General features: G+C 40.3%; 1 protein-coding gene across 1 annotated transcript in view; it reads right to left on the reverse strand.

Moving 5' to 3' along the window:
- Positions 1 to 17,988, reverse strand: part of oxct1a (3-oxoacid CoA transferase 1a) — a 46,006-nt gene that overhangs the window by 2,402 nt on the left and 25,616 nt on the right. Inside the window, exons 14-16 of the mRNA XM_078789600.1 lie at positions 11,262 to 11,351; positions 9,982 to 10,062; positions 1,119 to 1,220 (exon numbers count right to left, since the gene is read on the reverse strand). Of these exons, the coding sequence (XP_078645726.1) occupies positions 1,119 to 1,220; positions 9,982 to 10,062; positions 11,262 to 11,351 (273 nt within the window). The remainder of the gene's footprint in view (positions 1 to 1,118; positions 1,221 to 9,981; positions 10,063 to 11,261; positions 11,352 to 17,988) is intronic.

Here is a 17,988-nt window from a genome sequence, read left to right on the forward strand (position 1 = left end):
AAAAAATCCACTATCACCATTCACTGATGAGTTTTTAAAGGCTGGACTAATGTGTAATGAAGAGGACAGCTCAAGCTAATGGCATAATTAAATGTGACACAGAGCAACAACAACTGAGACAGAGAGACTGATGTGTGTGATGAAGGAATTTTGAGGGTGTTCAATTTTGACGCTAAAGAAGAATTAGTTTTAGTTGCCTGGACGAGGATAACGATGGTGTTGAATTACTTTTCTGGTAGGCTACTGCTTAAGTAGCCATCTTAGAAGCACTTGTTTAAAGGTTTAAAGTGGTTTAAAAAATCTTTCTGTGTACTAAAAATCCTGTGTGACAACATGGACACCTGCGTATTATAGACTCGGGTACAATTCTTGTTTCTACTTAAATTTAGTGGGTGCAGGTTATACCGGTCCGGAAATGCCGATATTGTATGTGCCCACCATTCATGGAAGACATCTTTGTAAAAACATAATAAAAAAAAAAAACAGGCCTTGCTACACATCTTAAAATAAAGCTCTGCCACCTATTTGTCAGTCAGCTACAGACAAGGGAGTTGTAAGCATGATCATTTTGTTTTTGTTAGAAAATAGTCTAACTTGTTGCGTCCCTATACCCCCTCTCGGAGGCTGAGATCGTTAGATCAAAATTTACTCATGGTCCCTCGTAGTCGTTTTAGGACCCGAGGAGACCTATCTTTTCAGGTTGTTGCGCCGAGGCTCTGGAATGACCTTCCACCCTCCCTGCGTTCGCTTGACTCTGTCGATGCATTTAAGAGTAACCTTAAAACTCACTTGTTTTTGCAGGCATACCCAGCTCAGTAGATTTAGGGTATTATGACCATCATATATTTATTTAGTCTATTTTATTGTATACTGTTTTTATGTACTGTTTTATGTCTATTTTTATTGTACATTGTTTTATTGTATTTTTTATGTGTATTTTAACCCTGTGTTTTGCCTTTTGTGAAGCACTTTGTGACTTTTGTCTGAGAAAGGTGCTATATAAATAAAACTTACTTACTTAACTTACTTACTAACCTAGCATCATGTGGTTTGCAGCGGTTGAAAAATAATAACATGGGACCTTTAAAAACAATTCATTAAAAAGTCACACCACTCACCTCAAAATCTGCACCAGTACACCCCTTGATGTCGTCTGGAGTGAGTCCCTCCCACACTTCTATCAGGGTAAGACCTGTTGTCTTATGCACATCAAACACGGCCTGAGAGAGGAGGAACAGGCGTTAAGGAGAAAAGAAGAAAAATAATGTGGGCGGGTGATAAGATTTAAAAAAAAGAAGAAGAAGAAAAAAGCCAGAGTATTTTGCTTAATAGATGTACTTGACGAGGAATGGGTCACAGACAAGGATGCCCAGGGCCTCAATTATCAAGGTGACCTGCAGGCTCTTCAAAAAGAAATCAATCCCAAGAGGAAACAGACTAACATGAGGTCAGCCATGGTGAAAAAGGGTGGCAGAATTCTGTGTGTGTGTGTGTGTGTGTGCGCGCCACACACATCCTCTATCTCTGCCAACGCCACACAGGGATGCCCAAATGGATATTCAAACCCTTGATCTCTGTGAGGTCAACATGCTCAAGACTAAGCCCCTGTGCAGCCTGTGTGTGACATAGTATTAAGCAATTAACAGAAACATAAAAAGGTCATTAATTAAATTATGACAAGGAGACAAAGCAACAAGGATCATTATTGTCTTAAATAATTTATGAACTAAACAAACAGAAAATCGAAAGAGTTACATGAAGCTGAATCCCTGGTGATATAGTGGTGCCCCATTTCGGATTTCTTGGTAGCATGGGTTCAATTACAGGCCAGGGTTACATCAGGAAGAATAGATTCATTGTGCCCCAGGGAGTGTAAATCTTTGACCATTCTGATTAAATCTGATTATTTCCTTGAGGAGGGCCTGTAATTTAGGGAACATCCAAAGCTGGATGCTCCAGAGAGGAAACTAAGTTAAGTGAAGTAAGCAGACTTGCTTGTTATCAAAGTTAAGGTTTTGTTATTTTTTTATTTCCCAGTGGTTAAACGTCTTACTTAAAATATTACCTATACTTCTAATAAAGGTTTTATGATGAAGACAGTGGCATCTAATTATTTATAACATCAAGAAAGCACCTTATTTTCTGACAAAATGACTTTGATCCAAGCTTGTTTAGGAATTTGATGTATTTTGTGTTCCTTGTTAATTGTCAGTTATCTTTTCTTGTGTTTTGTGTTTTAAGTGTGGATTCCCAGAATGTTTTTTTTCCCATGTAGCAGCATTTTCAAAATGAGAAGCGGACATCAGAAGACATTTGAGGAGTTGCAACATCTTTAAAAAAATACAGAATACATGTGTTTCAAATCTGCTGAACTAACATCAGTTCTAGAATCTTTTTCACTCTATTTTCCACATCAAGTACTTCAAACTATGTGCGCTTGTTCATATCAGAGAGATATAACACTCAAACATTTTTCACCTGTTGTTTTTAATTGTCTCACATATGCATGCGCATTTTTGCACAGTTTTAATTTAGAGACCGCTGACACCTCGATAGACCTTGGCTGGTTGGCTGACCGTTCTCACCAGCACTGGCATTACCACTGCTTGTATTCCCTCCAAATAGAATACATTGTTTAACTGACTCATATTACTCAGATATTATTTCACAGTTGGAAAAAAATTCCCACCCTGTTAAACGAGCTCGACTGAACATAATTAAAGGCAAAATAAAGAGTACACAGTCAAGTGTGAACAAAGTATGACGCATAAAATCTGCTTTTTAGGACCCAACCGTATTTGGTCCAGCTTATGTATTTCCAATTATAATCCCAGTCGAACACCAACAACATTTGAAATGCACCAAAAAACAGCCCCCCAAAATGTCCACAGCATCCTTCTAAATCCCATTTAACATGAAGTATGTATTGTGCAGGGCCGTCATAATAAACTTGACTGCATCGGAGAAGACAAACTGAACCCGTTCCTGTTCCTTGTCCCAGCAGGGACTGACAGGCCGAGGCCCCCATCCACACAACTCCTGTCACCGATCAGCTCATTAGATCGACAAGCGTGCACGTGCACACAACGAGGCAGCAGGCTGACATCTCACTCCAAAATAGCAAGACAGATGGAACGTCACAGGCAACGTGAGGATAAGCAGAAAATAAGCACTGATCTCTTAATGTGACCCAAAATCATCATCTAGCAAACAATAATCAATGCATGACAAGAGCATCAAAAATTACTTAAACCTTTAACGTAAAGTGCTCAGGATGAAGAGATGAGACCATGATGGAAAACGAGATTATTCTTGTCTCTGAAACGTTCACTTTGGTACTTAGAGATTAGTTTGTGAAAGTTGGTGGCATAAACATAAGCAGATATGCTTAAAGGAGACCTATTATGCCCATTTACCGACCCTTTGTTTTGAATTGTGGAGTCCTATAGATAGCTATACACAATAAACCAGCAGAGAAGGCTTTCTAGTTCTTCCAGAATCTGCACCTAATCTGATGGAATGCTTTGGATTTCGTGCTTCCGGCAAAAACTGTCTTGTTTTAATGTATTCCACCTACGGACCACATCCAGGCACACCCATACCGCTGCGGTTGGTCAGAATCCTGAGTGCTTACAAGAACTTCTGGTTTCTGGACAGATGAAAATGCATTTCTTTTGCTGGTAGGGAATCAGGAATTCAAACCAATCCAACTACCTGATGGTGGCATCTTTAGGAATTGTAAACAAATGTGTCTTTCCCCGTAACGTTAACAGAGGAGCAGAGCTTGGGTGAAAGAAGAGAGGTTGTTTGGCTTACAGCTATGCCTATATATGGAACTCCGCCCCTCTGTGACATCACAAAGGGGTGGTTTTACCACACCTTTTGAACATCCCAAACTTCCAAATATGCAAACCTCATTATTTGAAACGTTGGCATGGTTTAATACGAGAATACAACATTCTAACTACATTTATAGGTCAGAAAATTGGAAAAAGCATAATAGGTCCCCTTTAAACTACTTATGTAATGACCATAAATATTATGGTTTATTTTATAATCTTACTTCGCACTGCTGGTCAGCAGCATTTATAACAGTGGAATATTTATTCCCAGGTTCATGCTTTTTAAGCAGTAGATTTCAAGAAAATCCAAACTCATTGTAGTACAAAGAGAGAATTCCTATTTAATTGCTGGAGTGATAATTGCTGCCATTGCTGGAAAAGCTACAGGTAATCATTTCGTCTAAACAGTTGTAACAGTAATTCATTCTGCTTCATTTGTTTGTACGTTTGTATTTGTATTCTTTCCCCAAACACCCGAGATGTTACAACACAGAGATTTTGCCTGTGTCATTGCAGAAGCGTCAGGGTCAAAAAGTTCATGTTTTATCTTGTCAGTGGCTTCAAATGGCAACAATATGTAGCCTATACAAGTAATCTAACCGTAGCAAGCAGTAAACACAAAAGGCAACATGTTATTGGCTCTCATTTTAAGATAGCACCCTTTATACAGCGTGACCAAGGGCCCATTTGTGAGCTGAGCTCAGATATGAGCAAGGAGATAATAAGCATTACGAGACTCATTAAAGGAATCGTTTGCCATCGTGTTAGTAGGCTTTCATTTCCTACTGCTGATAGCATTCGGGCCGTTTCCGCTGGCGATTACCTCCCAAAATGTGACGCAACGTTATTGGTTGGACTTACTTATGGAGATAATTTCTCTATGTCAAATCCCTACTCAGTTTAAGATCACTGAGGCAAAAAGTCAACACCAAGTGCTGATTACATATGTGATTTCAGAAAACTTTTTGATGTCAAAATATGATGTCCATATATTGTTTTGTCTATGAAAAAATCCCTTTGTTCAGTCTTGAGTGCACAGTTCAATATTAGTCGAGGATCATTGTACTATTATATGTCATTACAGGAACTACATTGAACTTTCTAATGTGTCCACCCTGCTTCTTGTCACTTCCTAACTATTTAACGAATGCCCAGGCATTATTGATATCTATGCCAGTGCAAAAACCACAACCTCAGTATACAGCATTGAAAATTTCATATACAGTATTTGTGCTAAGTAAAAACCTGCACTTTATGAAATGTAAAATGTTTACAGTTGGTTGAACTGACGTCAGCTGAGAGCTGGGGGGAGAGGTGTGTGTGTGAAAAAAATGGTCTTCTCACATTGCTGCCAAAAAAGAAGTACTCAGCATTCAAGAGCCAAACAAGCTGACAATCATGTGTCAGTAATTTTGAAAAGCGCTCACTCGCACTCTCACCGGTCCTCACTATAAAGATAAGCCTTTTTTAAAGAGGAAATGAAAAAAAACAGTTAAGGTAAAGTGAAGTGAATAATTATAGAGTCAAAATTCAAATTCCTCTGAGAATGCAAAATGTGGAATAAAAGCAGTGGGACAAAAAAAGTCATGTCAACTGGAAAAGAGCAAATAAAAAATACTGTGAGGTCGGAAAGCAGTCCACACCATCTCTGTCGTGGCTGCTCAGTACAATGTGGCTAAAACAACAATAAATAGGCAAAAATGAATGGGAAGATGAACGGTGCACCAAGTCAGGTGCATTTAGTCATTACGTGCGGAGACTCCCCTGCCAAAACAAGATCTCAAATTGTCAGTCATGCTCAATGTTACAGATGAGTACACAATTCAGTAGTGAACTTCTTACACTTTCATGACAATTGATGCTAAAATGGTACCAAACATTGCCCGTACGGTTTCATAAAATTATGTGATGGTGACAGTTTGACGCTGGAACTCATTTGCTACCTAACATATACTGTAGTTATACCGTTTTTTGCGCTAGAAGCAAACAGAGGTGATGACGTAACTCCACAATAGAAGAGAGCATGTTTGGTACAGTTTTAAGCCCGAATAAATGGCCACAAGGTGGGAGAAGTGCATTTTATAAGAACTCTGTCTGCAACTTTCACATAGAAATGCATGCTTCACAGCAATCAGTAAGTGAAACGCGTTTAGACACACAGTTCAGTCCCAAATATTCATTCATTCATTTTCTACCGCTTATCCTCACAAGGGTCGTGGGGTGCTGGAGCCTATCCCAGCTGTCTTCGGGCGAGAGGCGGGACACACCCTGGACTGGTCGCCAGCCAATCACAGGGCACATATAGACAAACAGCCATTCACACACACATTCATACCTATGGACAATTTGGAGTCGCCAATTAACCTAGCATGTTTTTGGAATGTGGGAGGAAGCCGGAGTACCCGGAGAAAACTCACACATGCATGGGGAGAACATGCAAACTCCACACAGAGATGGCCGAGGTTGGAATTGAAAATTGTAAATAGTTAAAATTGTTATATTTGCTGCAACTTATCTATGTTCCACTGCTCATTACTAAAGAACAGCAAAAGATAGAAACAAAGTATTTGTTCTGATGAAAGATGGGAGTCTAATCTTTTTATTGTACAGTACAGTGCATCCGGAAAGTATTCACAGCGCTTCACTTTTTCTACATTTTGTCATGTTACAGCCTCATTCCAAACTGAATTAATTTAATCTCTTACCTCAAAATTCTACACAAAATGCTCCATTATGACAATGTGAAAAAAGGTTTTTTTTGACATGTTTTGAATTTATTAAAAATAGAAAACAAAAAAATCACATTTACATAAGTATTCACAGCCTTTGCCATGAAGCTCAAAATTGAGCTCAGGTGCATCTTTTTTCCACTGATCATCCTTGAGATCTTTCTACAGCCTAATTGGAGTCCACCTGCAGTAAATTCAGTTGATTGGACATGATTTGGAAATATAATAACTGTCTATATAAGGTCCCACAGTTGACTGTGCATGTCAGAGCACAAACACCAAGCATGAAGTCAAAAGAACTGTCTGTAGACCTGCGAGACAGGATTGTCTTGAGGCACAAATCTGGGGAAGGATACAGAAAAATTTCTGCTGCTTTGAAGGTCCCAATGAGCACAGTGGCCTCCATTATTCGTAAATGGAAGACGTTTGGAACCACCAGGACTCTTCCTAGAGCTGGCCGGCCTTCTAAACTGAGCGATCGGGGAAGAAGGGCCTTAGTCAGGGAGGTGACCAAGGCCCCGATGGTCACTCTGTCAGAGCTCCAGCGTTCCTCTGTGGAGAGAGGAGAGCCTTCCAGAAGGACAACCATCTCTGCAGCAATCCACCAATCAGGCCTGTATGGTAGAGTGGCCAGACGAAAGCCACTCCTTAGTAAAAGGAACATGGCAGCCCGTCTGGAATTTGCCAAAAAGCACCTGAATGACTCTCAGACCATGAGAAACAAAATTCTCTGGTCTGATGAGACAAAGATTGAACTCTTTGGTGTGAATGCCAGGCGCCATGTTTGGAGGAAACCAGGCACTGCTCATCACCAGGCCAATACCATCCCTACAGTGAAGCATGGTGGTGGCAGCATCATGCTGTGGGGATGTTTTTCAGCAGCAGGAACTGGCAGACTAGTCAGGATAGAAGGAAAAATGAATGCATTCACGGAGTGGTTCTGAAGCCAATCTTTTGAGATCTTGGCTGTGTGCTTCGGGTCGTTGTCCTGCTGAAAAATGACAACGACCCGAAGCACACAGCCAAGATCTCAAAAGATTGGCTTCAGAACCACTCCGTGAATGTCCTGGAGTGGCCCAGCCAGAGTCCAGACTTGAATCTGATCGAACATCTCTGGAGAGATCTGAAAATGGCTGTGCACAGACGTCTCCCATCCAACCTGATGGAGCTTGAGACTTATTGCAAAGAAGAATGGGCAAAACTGCCTAAAGATAGGTGTGCTAAACTTGTGGGATCATATTCAAAAAGACTTGAGGCTGTAATTGCTGCCAAAGGTGGATCAACAAAGTATTAAGCAAAGGCTGTGAATACTTACGTATGTAAATGTGATTTTTTTGTTTTCTATTTTTAATAAATTCAAGATGTCAAAAAAAACTTTTTTCACATTGTCATAATGGAGTATTTTGTGTAGAATTTTGAGGTAAGAGATTAATTTAATACAATTTCGAATCAGGCTGTAACATGACAAAATGTAGAAAAAGTGAAGCGCTGTGAATACTTTCCGGATGCACTGTATATGCCATGTCTTTAAAGCCCTAGAATACAATATTCTATGTGCATTGAAAAATCTGTCCACATCAAAAATGGCTGGTACCGAGAGGGATGGCTTTTGAAAAATGGCTGAGATTGAGTGAGTTAAATACATTTCTTCCATGACCTCCGACAAGGAAAAAACAGCACCCCAGGAAAGACTGCATAAAACCTTAAGAGAATTTGAAATAAATGTCTGACGTGGTTTGTGGGGCCGAGAAAGCAGCAGGAGATGAAATAAGAAAGGTAGCAAAGAGACAGCACCATGCTGACTGGGGTAGGAGAAAGTGATTTAACCTTTATGGCAAGAAAACTGCTTGCTGAGAAATGTTGGTGGCTACACATCACACGGGACTGGAGAAGATGAGGATTCACAAACTCCAGCAGCTCTGAGCTCTTAAGGCATCTCATAGTTTCATTATTATTGTGACATTACTGCATTGTGTTGTTACTACTTCTGTTATTGGAAGGAATTAGTGTGGACTTTCCTGACTTATCTTTGGACAAAGATTCTGCAGACTTACACAAGAAGCACAAACTGTAAAAGAGCCAAAAATGGAACTGCACAAAGTACTTTTTTCATTGTGAAGTCTGTTTCATTGCTGTATCTGTCACACTTCATCAAATAAAAGCCTCCACTTGAATGCTTCATTCAAGGAAAAAATACCATTTGCTTAAATATGCATTTAAAAAAATACTATTAATAGGCCGTATTCAACCATGAAACAGCATGATTTATTACCTAATATGTTAGAAAAAACATTCGAGTGAACAGTGAAATTCACTCGTGAGGATAAGCGGTATAGAAAATGAATGAATGAATGATCAGAACCAGAGTATCAAACTACAAGAACACAGCCTTAATAGGACAATAATATTGAAGTCATATTTAGCAGGAGGCCTTAATGCAGGGAGGTCATCTGTCAACAAATGACATTATAGGACGAGCCAAGCCCGAGGGTGAAAATGAAAACACTAAAACAAAATCAATAATAATAACCCAGCCTCCAAAAAGAGACAATTAATGCTGATTGAATCAAAGTCATTTCCGTCCAGCCCTGTTGCATCATAGCGATCATTCAGGTGCCACAAGATTGTTTTATTGTGGGTGTCATTTCATTTCACATGTAATCACAGCTGCATCAGTCATAAATTGCTTATTACACCGATGGAAAATGGAATTATGCTACAATTACATTGAACCGATAAAGGCTTGATTATATTTATAATCGTATTAACCATACAGTATCTGCAATGTATCCAAAATTTGTGAGAAATTGTACAAAAAAATGTAGCGCCATTGATAGTATGCAATGGACACAGGACACATTGAATGGTCAGACTACTTGATGGAGGAGTACTGTACCGTACAGCTTGATATCGAGCTTAGATCATAACATTGCAGTCAGTTTGGATGAGCAATGCAAGATGATGATTCTGACAGCAGTTACGTATATACTTTCCTGAGAACAGGTTTACTTCAACTTGACAGCCTGCTATTTGTGGCATGGGTAAATATACATGTGCAAGACTTTACCCACATACTGTATGTCTGTTCAACTTGAGAGCTGTACTTTTATTCAGATTTCAGTCTGCAGAGAGCATTCTGTGTATAGCGTCTCCTGATAAACAGAAATTCCTGATGTCGGCCATGTTATGTTAAAACATGGCTGACATGTCACTTGTCTACAATTGGAGTTCATTAGTGTTCATATAGAATAGAGATCCCTTGTGGAATGCGCCTGCTCCGTAAACAAATACATGTCTTTGGTTAGCGACAGTGCTAAGGAGAAACCGTGAGAAACCATGAGAAGCCAGCAAATGGAAAAGACGAAAGCTGTGCATCCAAGCAATAAAAAAAAAGTCAAACATATACGCACCTTTTCTGTGATGATCCGATCCACACACTGCTTGCCCGTGAGAGGGAGGAGGCACTTGTCCAATATCTTGTGTTTACCCCCCTAAAAGAGATAAATCGCAAGTTTATAAGACAAACTGAGCATGTGGTTAGCAAATGAATGTATCCATTAAAGGTGAATTGCCCTTTTTTTTGGCAATTTTGCCCATCATTCACAATCCTTATGCGAAACATGAACACATATTTCTTTCCTTTTTACGTAAATTATTACACAAGAAAACAAGTTAATTTGAGCTAGCTTACAATGCTGTCATTGGGGCACACCTATTTTGACTATGAAGCCCTCTAAAAAATAACCTCTAACGCTGCATCGTTTGATATACACACTGAGATCATTGTTACTTGCCATATTTCGATGATTTAAAACACTATCGGAACTTAATTTCGAGGCGCATTGATACACATACTTATGCTAGTTCCTTCAACAGCAGCAGCAACAGCAGTCTGTAAGATAAAAATAGTTTTTCCATGTTAGCTGCTACAATAATATAATGGTTTAATAATGGTTTCATGGTTTTTTGAGTTTTTGCATCAAAATAGGTATTTCCCATAGCTCATAAACTTGTTTTCTACCGCCAGAATGCACAGAAAAGGGAAAGAAATGTGTGTTCATGTTTCACATAAAGATTTTGAATGATGGGTAAAATTCCCCAAAAAGTACAGTTCCCGTTTAAGTGCAACAATCCTTTAATGGATGTGATTTTCATTGTAAAATGTGAAGCCACGCGGCCATATTTTATTCCCTGGGTAGCCAAAGCACGTCAATCTGAGTTTACCCGCGCTTCATCTTTAAGCATCAAATGCTTTCTAAGAAGCACATGTCATGCAACCCACACACCCTGCATTATGAATGACATCACGCTTGAGGGCCGTGAATTCACGTTCACCTGCTGCACCATCTGGACCTTAGCTGGGCGCCAGATAGGCTGCGACAAGCACAGTTCATCATGCTTGCTCAGGATGTTTGGCTGCCCTTGCATCACGATGACTTGGAAGTCAAAGTCAAAGTGGGCAACACCACTCCGACGAATCGGCTCTTACCAACTTCCAACACTTGACTCCAATTGTAGTATTTAAATCATCTGAATGAGCAGCAAACACGACCTTCCTGCTTAACAGCCATTAAGCAAACCATTTAGAGTTGCCATTATTCAGTCAGAACACACATATTCATGAGTGCACTGCTCAAAGTTAAATGGTATCCTGAATTCCAAATAGCAGAACAAATCCTCAAACACAAACCTTTGCCGAATGCTCCATGGTGACCACCACCTTGGTTCCAGCACTGGCCACCAAATCCATGGCTCCACCCATTCCCTTCACCATCTTACCCTGTAATTAGAGGATAAATACAGATGATATTTGTGTTTATTTATGTGTGATTGTGATGAATGAACTGCACTCGTGCAGCCTGTGATGCTACCACCACCATGCTTGAATGTAGAACAATTATCCATAGATGCAATACAGTGACTACTCTAAAGCAGGGGTCCCCAACCACCAGCAAAAACTATGTTGCAAAACTCTATACGGTAACTTTTAATATGGCCCTTGTTGAAATGTATTTCCAGTGGAGAAATTAATGTTGCAGTGTGCCGTAAGTTTATCTTAACTGGACAAGCTGCATAGCTGTAAAGACGATTTCGCTTTCGTTTTAAATGGCATTTGTCTCCAATGTGAAATTACATTTTTGTGCTAGTCGGACATAAATGTCAACTGAGGGCATGTCAAAGCCTGAGAAAACCAAAGTAAATCTATCTGCACCAATAGAACACCTGTGAATGTTAGTAAAATAAGAAAGGATGGTGCCAAACTATAACGAATGGTTGAATGGTTACTGGTTTCACATTACATCAGAGCATGAAAAAGTCACAGTTTCAAAACCACTAAAATTTTGTCATGTTCTCCTTGTGAGTAGCTTTTCTCCGGGTACTCCGGTTTCCTCCCACATTCCAAAAACATGCTAGGTTAATTGGTGACTCCAAATTGTCCATAGGTATGAATGTGTGTGAATGGTTGTTTGTCTATATGTGCCCTGTGATTGGCTGGCAACCAGTCCAGGGTGGACCCCGCCCCTTGCCGAAAGACAGCTGGGATAGGCTCCGGCATACCCCTGCGAACCTAATTCGAATAAGCTGCATGAAAAATGTATGAATGGATGGACGTACACCCTAAAAATACTTTGTTTTGGAGCTTTTTGGGTAGGAGTCTATCAGCAGGGACCATCTTGACATCTTTGCCCACTCTTCTTTGCAAAAGAGATTCAATTTTTAAGTTTTGGAATGACCCAGACCGCTATATAAATCAAAATGTTTGAAGTGAGTTAAAGGGTGGCTATACACCAGAGACACCCTTCTGACACACATCTTACACATTCTGAGCGTTTTTGCATGGCAATATTGCCAAGGCAACACTGACAGCCTACTCTCAGTAAAACCTAACATGCTTCAACAAAATATTAAAACAGATGGACAAACAACAATATTTGCAGAGTGTCAACATCACTGATATTGTTTCACCTGGAAGTATGAGTACATTTGAGGTTGGGGAGAGGAAAAGATAAGCACTTCTCTACCTATTTCAGGAGGAAAAGGTCTTTTAAAAAGGGCTTTGTGCACATTTCAAATAAGAGCGGCTACCCTTGTTAGTCAAGTATCAAATTCTACATGAAAATGATCAGAGAGGATATACAATAAAACTTCATCAACACAACTGTCTGTATAAAGAAATTACTTCAAGTGCCTCAGTGTTTCTCAGCAAGAGTAAGCTTCCAAAAAAAGAGGAGGCTGACATGAAGATATGGCCATGGGGTGACGGCTGAGTAACTGAATTAAAATCCCATTTGCTCATCAATCATGTGAAGAGGTTGCTTTGCTTCGCTCGCTGCTCGATAACCAGGGGATATATATGCCAAGTGTTGTGCATCATAAGGATACAGACTGCCTCCAGGGAGGCCAGCTGGGTGGGAAAGATATCAACCCAAAGGAGTGGGAGGGTGGTGAGAGAAGCGCGGGGCTAATTTTGATTTTATTTAATACACCGTCACGCATTATGTCAGGAACTGAAAACAACGCTTTAATGAGCTCCCCAAAATCTGTTTAATTAACCAACACCATCCCATTTTGACATTTAACCTTCTAAAGCAATCCACCCCACCAGCTTTATTCAACTTTACACCTTGGCTTTTATTTAACAGGCAGCGCCTTTTAACATGATACTGCGGCAGGAAACAGTGTCCTCTTTCATGCGATCGATGGTAATGCACTTTCTGACATTCAAAGAGCTGGTTGATGTGTACAAAGGCCCTCTGGGATGACCACGTCTGACCTGATGCTAGCGAGTCTGATTTGTGATGATGAAGACACCTGCGAGCACATACTCTTCACAGTGACCCGGGCTGCTGCAAATCTGCCTGTGTGTGTGTGCATGGACAAATGTGATGCTTAAATGGGTCTACCATTGTCAGTAACCTATACAACAGGAAAGACTGGCACTTGCCTGCCTCTGATCTGCAGGCTTTGATTCAAGATCATCATAATCTGTACGTACAGTATGTGTCAAGGGTCTATATTGTGCAACAATCTATCATCTGCCAGTATTGTTTGCTCCACTTGAGAGAAGAGGCGCTCTCAAATGTTTGCTTTTGATGTTGTAGCATTTCAAGACATCTCACACGGGGCAGTTTGTGTGAACATGAAGTGAAATATCTGAAGTGAAAATTAAAACAGACCATTTTGGCGGGACGCACAAATCCAAGGTGCAGATTCTGCAAAATCATAAATGTTGTGTGTAGTTGCTCTGTAGGAGTCCACAACTCAAAACAAAGGGTAAAAAAAAATGCATAATAGGTTCTCTTTAGGACTGCACGGCGGACGAGTGGTTAGTGCGCAAACCTCCCAGCTAGGAGACCCGAGTTCAATCCCACCCTGGGGCATCTCTGTGTGGACTTTGCATGTTCTCCCCGTGCATGCGTGGGTTTTCTCCGGGTACTCCGGTTTCCTCCCACATTCCAAAAACATGCTAGGTTAATTGGCGACTCCAAATTGTCCATAGGTATGACTGAGTGTGAATGGTTGTTTGTCTATATGTGCCCTGTGATTGGCTGGCCACCAGTCTAGGGTGTACCCTGCCTCTCGCCCGAAGACAGCTGGGATAGGCTCCAGCACCCCCGTGACCCTTGTGAGGATAAGCGGTGGAAAATGAATGAATGATGAAAGGTTCCCTTTAAATTATTTCACAACAGGCACAATAACAAAAACTCCATTATTAATCAGAATATAATAACAACACGGGCTAGTGTTGTGGTCGTAATTGAGCTAAATTCAGCTCAAATTCTACTCTGAATGTCCAACGTCACTTCCTGTCTGCGTTCAGAAGACATTTATTGTGCTTACAAACACAAGCACAAGCTACTTTGTGAAATACACCTTGCTGACCTTTTCAACCCACTTAGACACAAGTTCTCAGGTTTTGGACTGGTATAATACTCCAAGTGTGCATGTGTGATGGCACTCACAGAGGTCCAAAGAATGCTCAGGTAATTTGTGTGCATGCTCAGACAAGAGAAAAATTAGAAGAAACATTGTATCTGAGCTACCGATTTCAGTATCGATCTGCATATCTACTCATCATGGAGAACGGTTGGGGGGGTACACGTGATGCGGCTTTCAGGTTGAAGGTGATCGATCTTGCGGCTTTTGTTCGGGTCTACCCGTGGATCCTGGCAGCATAGAGCAGTGTCAGGAGGCCCATTGTAACAGGGGAAGGACTGCTGCGTGCTAAAGAGGACAGCACACCCTCAGGGACTGATTTGCCATAGGCGGGGGCGGTGCTGAGAGCGACAACGAAAGAGGGATAGGCTGGCGGCGTGTGTGGCGAGGGAATTGAGGGGCTGTTCGGGTCCGACCAAGACATGGACGACTTTAGGTACTTAAAGCCTTAATGATATAACCTTACTGTTCTGACCAAAGCTTTTCACAACCATTGGAAAACAAAAAATATTTTTCTCTTCAATGCCGCTGCTGTTTAATTAACCTTTAAACGTCAACTATCGTATACAGAATGGGATCTTCCACTTTCTCTCTGCATAAAATGTGATTCTCCCGTGATTGCATCAAGTGTGATAACCTTGAGTGCATTTTATAGTTATTAAAGTAGCTTCATCCACAGGAAAAAATAATATTTCATATACTGTACTAATGGCTTACTTGCTTCCTCTTTAAATGAATTCTTGCCAACGGCAGTTATGCTTGTGCTAGTTAAATAGGCGTTGGGAAAAAATGTTAGCTGTGGCATAATGGGTTTTTGAGTGAGAGATAGCATGTGGGACTGCAGGAGGCTGGATCCGTGGTGCGGAACCCAGATGACACGAGACTTCTGATGTTGAAGTACTGGGATGGCGGCCCTCATGGCATGAGGCCAGGGTCAGTTGCCACTCAACGAACAAAGACACGGCTAATGCTTCTCCTTTTAAGAATTATTTGAAGACGAGTTTTAGAAAGCTAATGGAAATTGCTGCAAGAGGTCTTAACTTTATCAATGCAGTATGGGTTAAAGAGGCTTATTCTGAAGCAGGATATAAACAGATTTTTTTAACAATAGTACCTACAAAATACATTCATGTTCAATCTCTGTTATTAATTGCTTTGGTGATTAGTTCTACTTTTCCATTTGCTTCTGACCTTTAGGAACAAATTACCATATTTTCCAGACTATAACTTTTTTTGTTCCTTTGATTTCCAATCAGATGCAACATACTGTATATCTGTGTCTACTATATGTGTCTATATACATGTATACATATATAAGTGTCTATATGTCTAATATATATAATTTAAACCAAGGAGTGAACATGAGCACCAAGAGGAGCTGCTGCATAGGCTTGTGACAACAACTAATATGGATTGAAATCAGGAGCTTGCTTTTTATGTTTTTGTTTCTTTCTGCTTTTTCCTGATTTCGGAGTCGCCACAGCGGATCTTTTGATCCGCATACTAATTTTAGCTTGAGCACTTTATATTAATTTAGCCTATTCACCTTCCCATGTATTTTTTTATACTATTGTGTAGCTGAATAACTGTTAATGTACTCCGTTAACATACCAGACACCAACGCCTGTTGTTGCAGTTCTTTCCTTTCCAGATTAAATGTCTTTTCTTGGTATTGAATTTTGTGATTTCCAAATAAACGTGACTTGTCCAGTGCAACTTATACATGTGTGCCTTGGTTAGCGTCATTAGTTCGTCTAACTTAAACCACAACAGACTGTAACCAAAGCAAGTTTTCCCATAGAAAATAATGTGAATCCAATTAATCTGTTCCAGACATCCCAAAATGTTAGATGTTATGTTACAAACAAACGCTGTTGCCCGCGGCCCACAAACCATGATTACTGGTAGAGGAAGCAAACATGGTGGTACTTACAAAGCTAAATATTTTTGGGTGGTATTTAATGGAAAAAGTTTGAAAATCACACATTTATAACATTGCCAATTTTGGTTTTATTGCATCTGAATGACTTCATTCATTATTTCACTGGGAGAAAAATGTCAACTATTCCAATGTATGGTTGGACAGCATCCAATTAGTGAGGTTGCTACAAATCGTACCTTTTACCTGTGGCTTTGGATGCATTTTGACCGGCTCTCTTATTGATGTGTGCTTTGTTTCATGTGGATGAGAGTAGATTTAACCATGGCCCATCCTGAAGTCTGTACTGTTTACACAGACTAGATTGGCACCTAATCAAAAACCATTACATCACTCATTTGAAGGCAGGAATTGGAAGTACAGCACCGAGTGAAACGCAAAGCTTATCAGTACCCCCGCTTATCTTCAGTCGTTGTTGTCTGTTGACACAGATGTGGGTGGAAACAAACATCTGTAATTTACACTTACCATTACTGTTATAGATATACGTATACTGTGTGTGTATATATATATATATATATATATATATATATATATATACTGCCGCCTAAAAAGAAAATCAAGCAGCGGTGGTGTACTAGGCCCTGTACTTGGGTATAAGAGCAGTTACAGTTCCCCTCCCAAACATCCCCCACTTTTCATCCAAACACTTTTGTCGTCCGGGTAACCGAGGCGGGCATCAGTCTGTCGCTATGTGATTAAATGGCGAGCCTTTTGTGTCAGACAGCGGTGATTGCCAGAGATGTTGAAGTGAGAGAGAACATTCGCCACTGGACAAGTAGGAACTGTTGGATTGTGAAGCGGGTCATTTTGTGTAGTGTGTAGGGTCTCCGCCAATGTGTACAAGCTAACAAAACACAGATTTGTTGCATTGTCATGGCAATGCAAACATGTAGAAAAACCTCCATCTTGAGGAAAGTTGTAGTTTAAGATTCATAAGATGCTTTTGCAGCTTATTTTGAAATGTAATGAAACCTCTAAATTGAAAATAAAATGGTTTCGGTTTTTGCTAAATTTTTGCAAAGCTTGGGAGTGTGACCAATCAAAGCGGAGTGGGCGAACCTGGAAGAGGGCTAGGGGTGGAGTAAATTAAACAGACCGTTTAAAAAAAAAAAAAAAAAAAACAGACCGTTTGGGTCAGAAGCAGGATCTCCAAGGAAACACTGCAGAAAGAGGTGCAGAATCTGGAAGATCTAGAAAGTTTCTGTACAGGTTTTCATGTTTAGCTGCTCTAGAGGAATCCACAGCTCAATACAAAGTACAGATAATGAGGATAATAGGACCCCCTTAAAATGAGTTACATCAAAACACGTTAAAAGGATCCTAAATGACCTCATCATCTGACTGTTTCGGTCAAGTATTATGTCAATAGTTACCATACATGTCAAGGAAGACGTCGATGCAAAAAGACTGTTCCGAGAGCATGTCAAAAATAGTGAATCAAAAGGTAAAAACACAGCAGTTGCTAGTTGAGTATGGCGGGTGGCATGAATATTTGTATTATGTGTTAACAGTTGGGTGCCAAACCCCCACATTTAAG

This window comes from Doryrhamphus excisus, linkage group LG3, assembly GCF_037039965.1.
Source record: "Doryrhamphus excisus strain RoL-2023G ecotype Guam linkage group LG3, RoL_Dexc_Guam_v1.1, whole genome shotgun sequence".
Lineage (NCBI taxonomy): Eukaryota > Metazoa > Chordata > Actinopteri > Syngnathiformes > Syngnathidae > Doryrhamphus > Doryrhamphus excisus.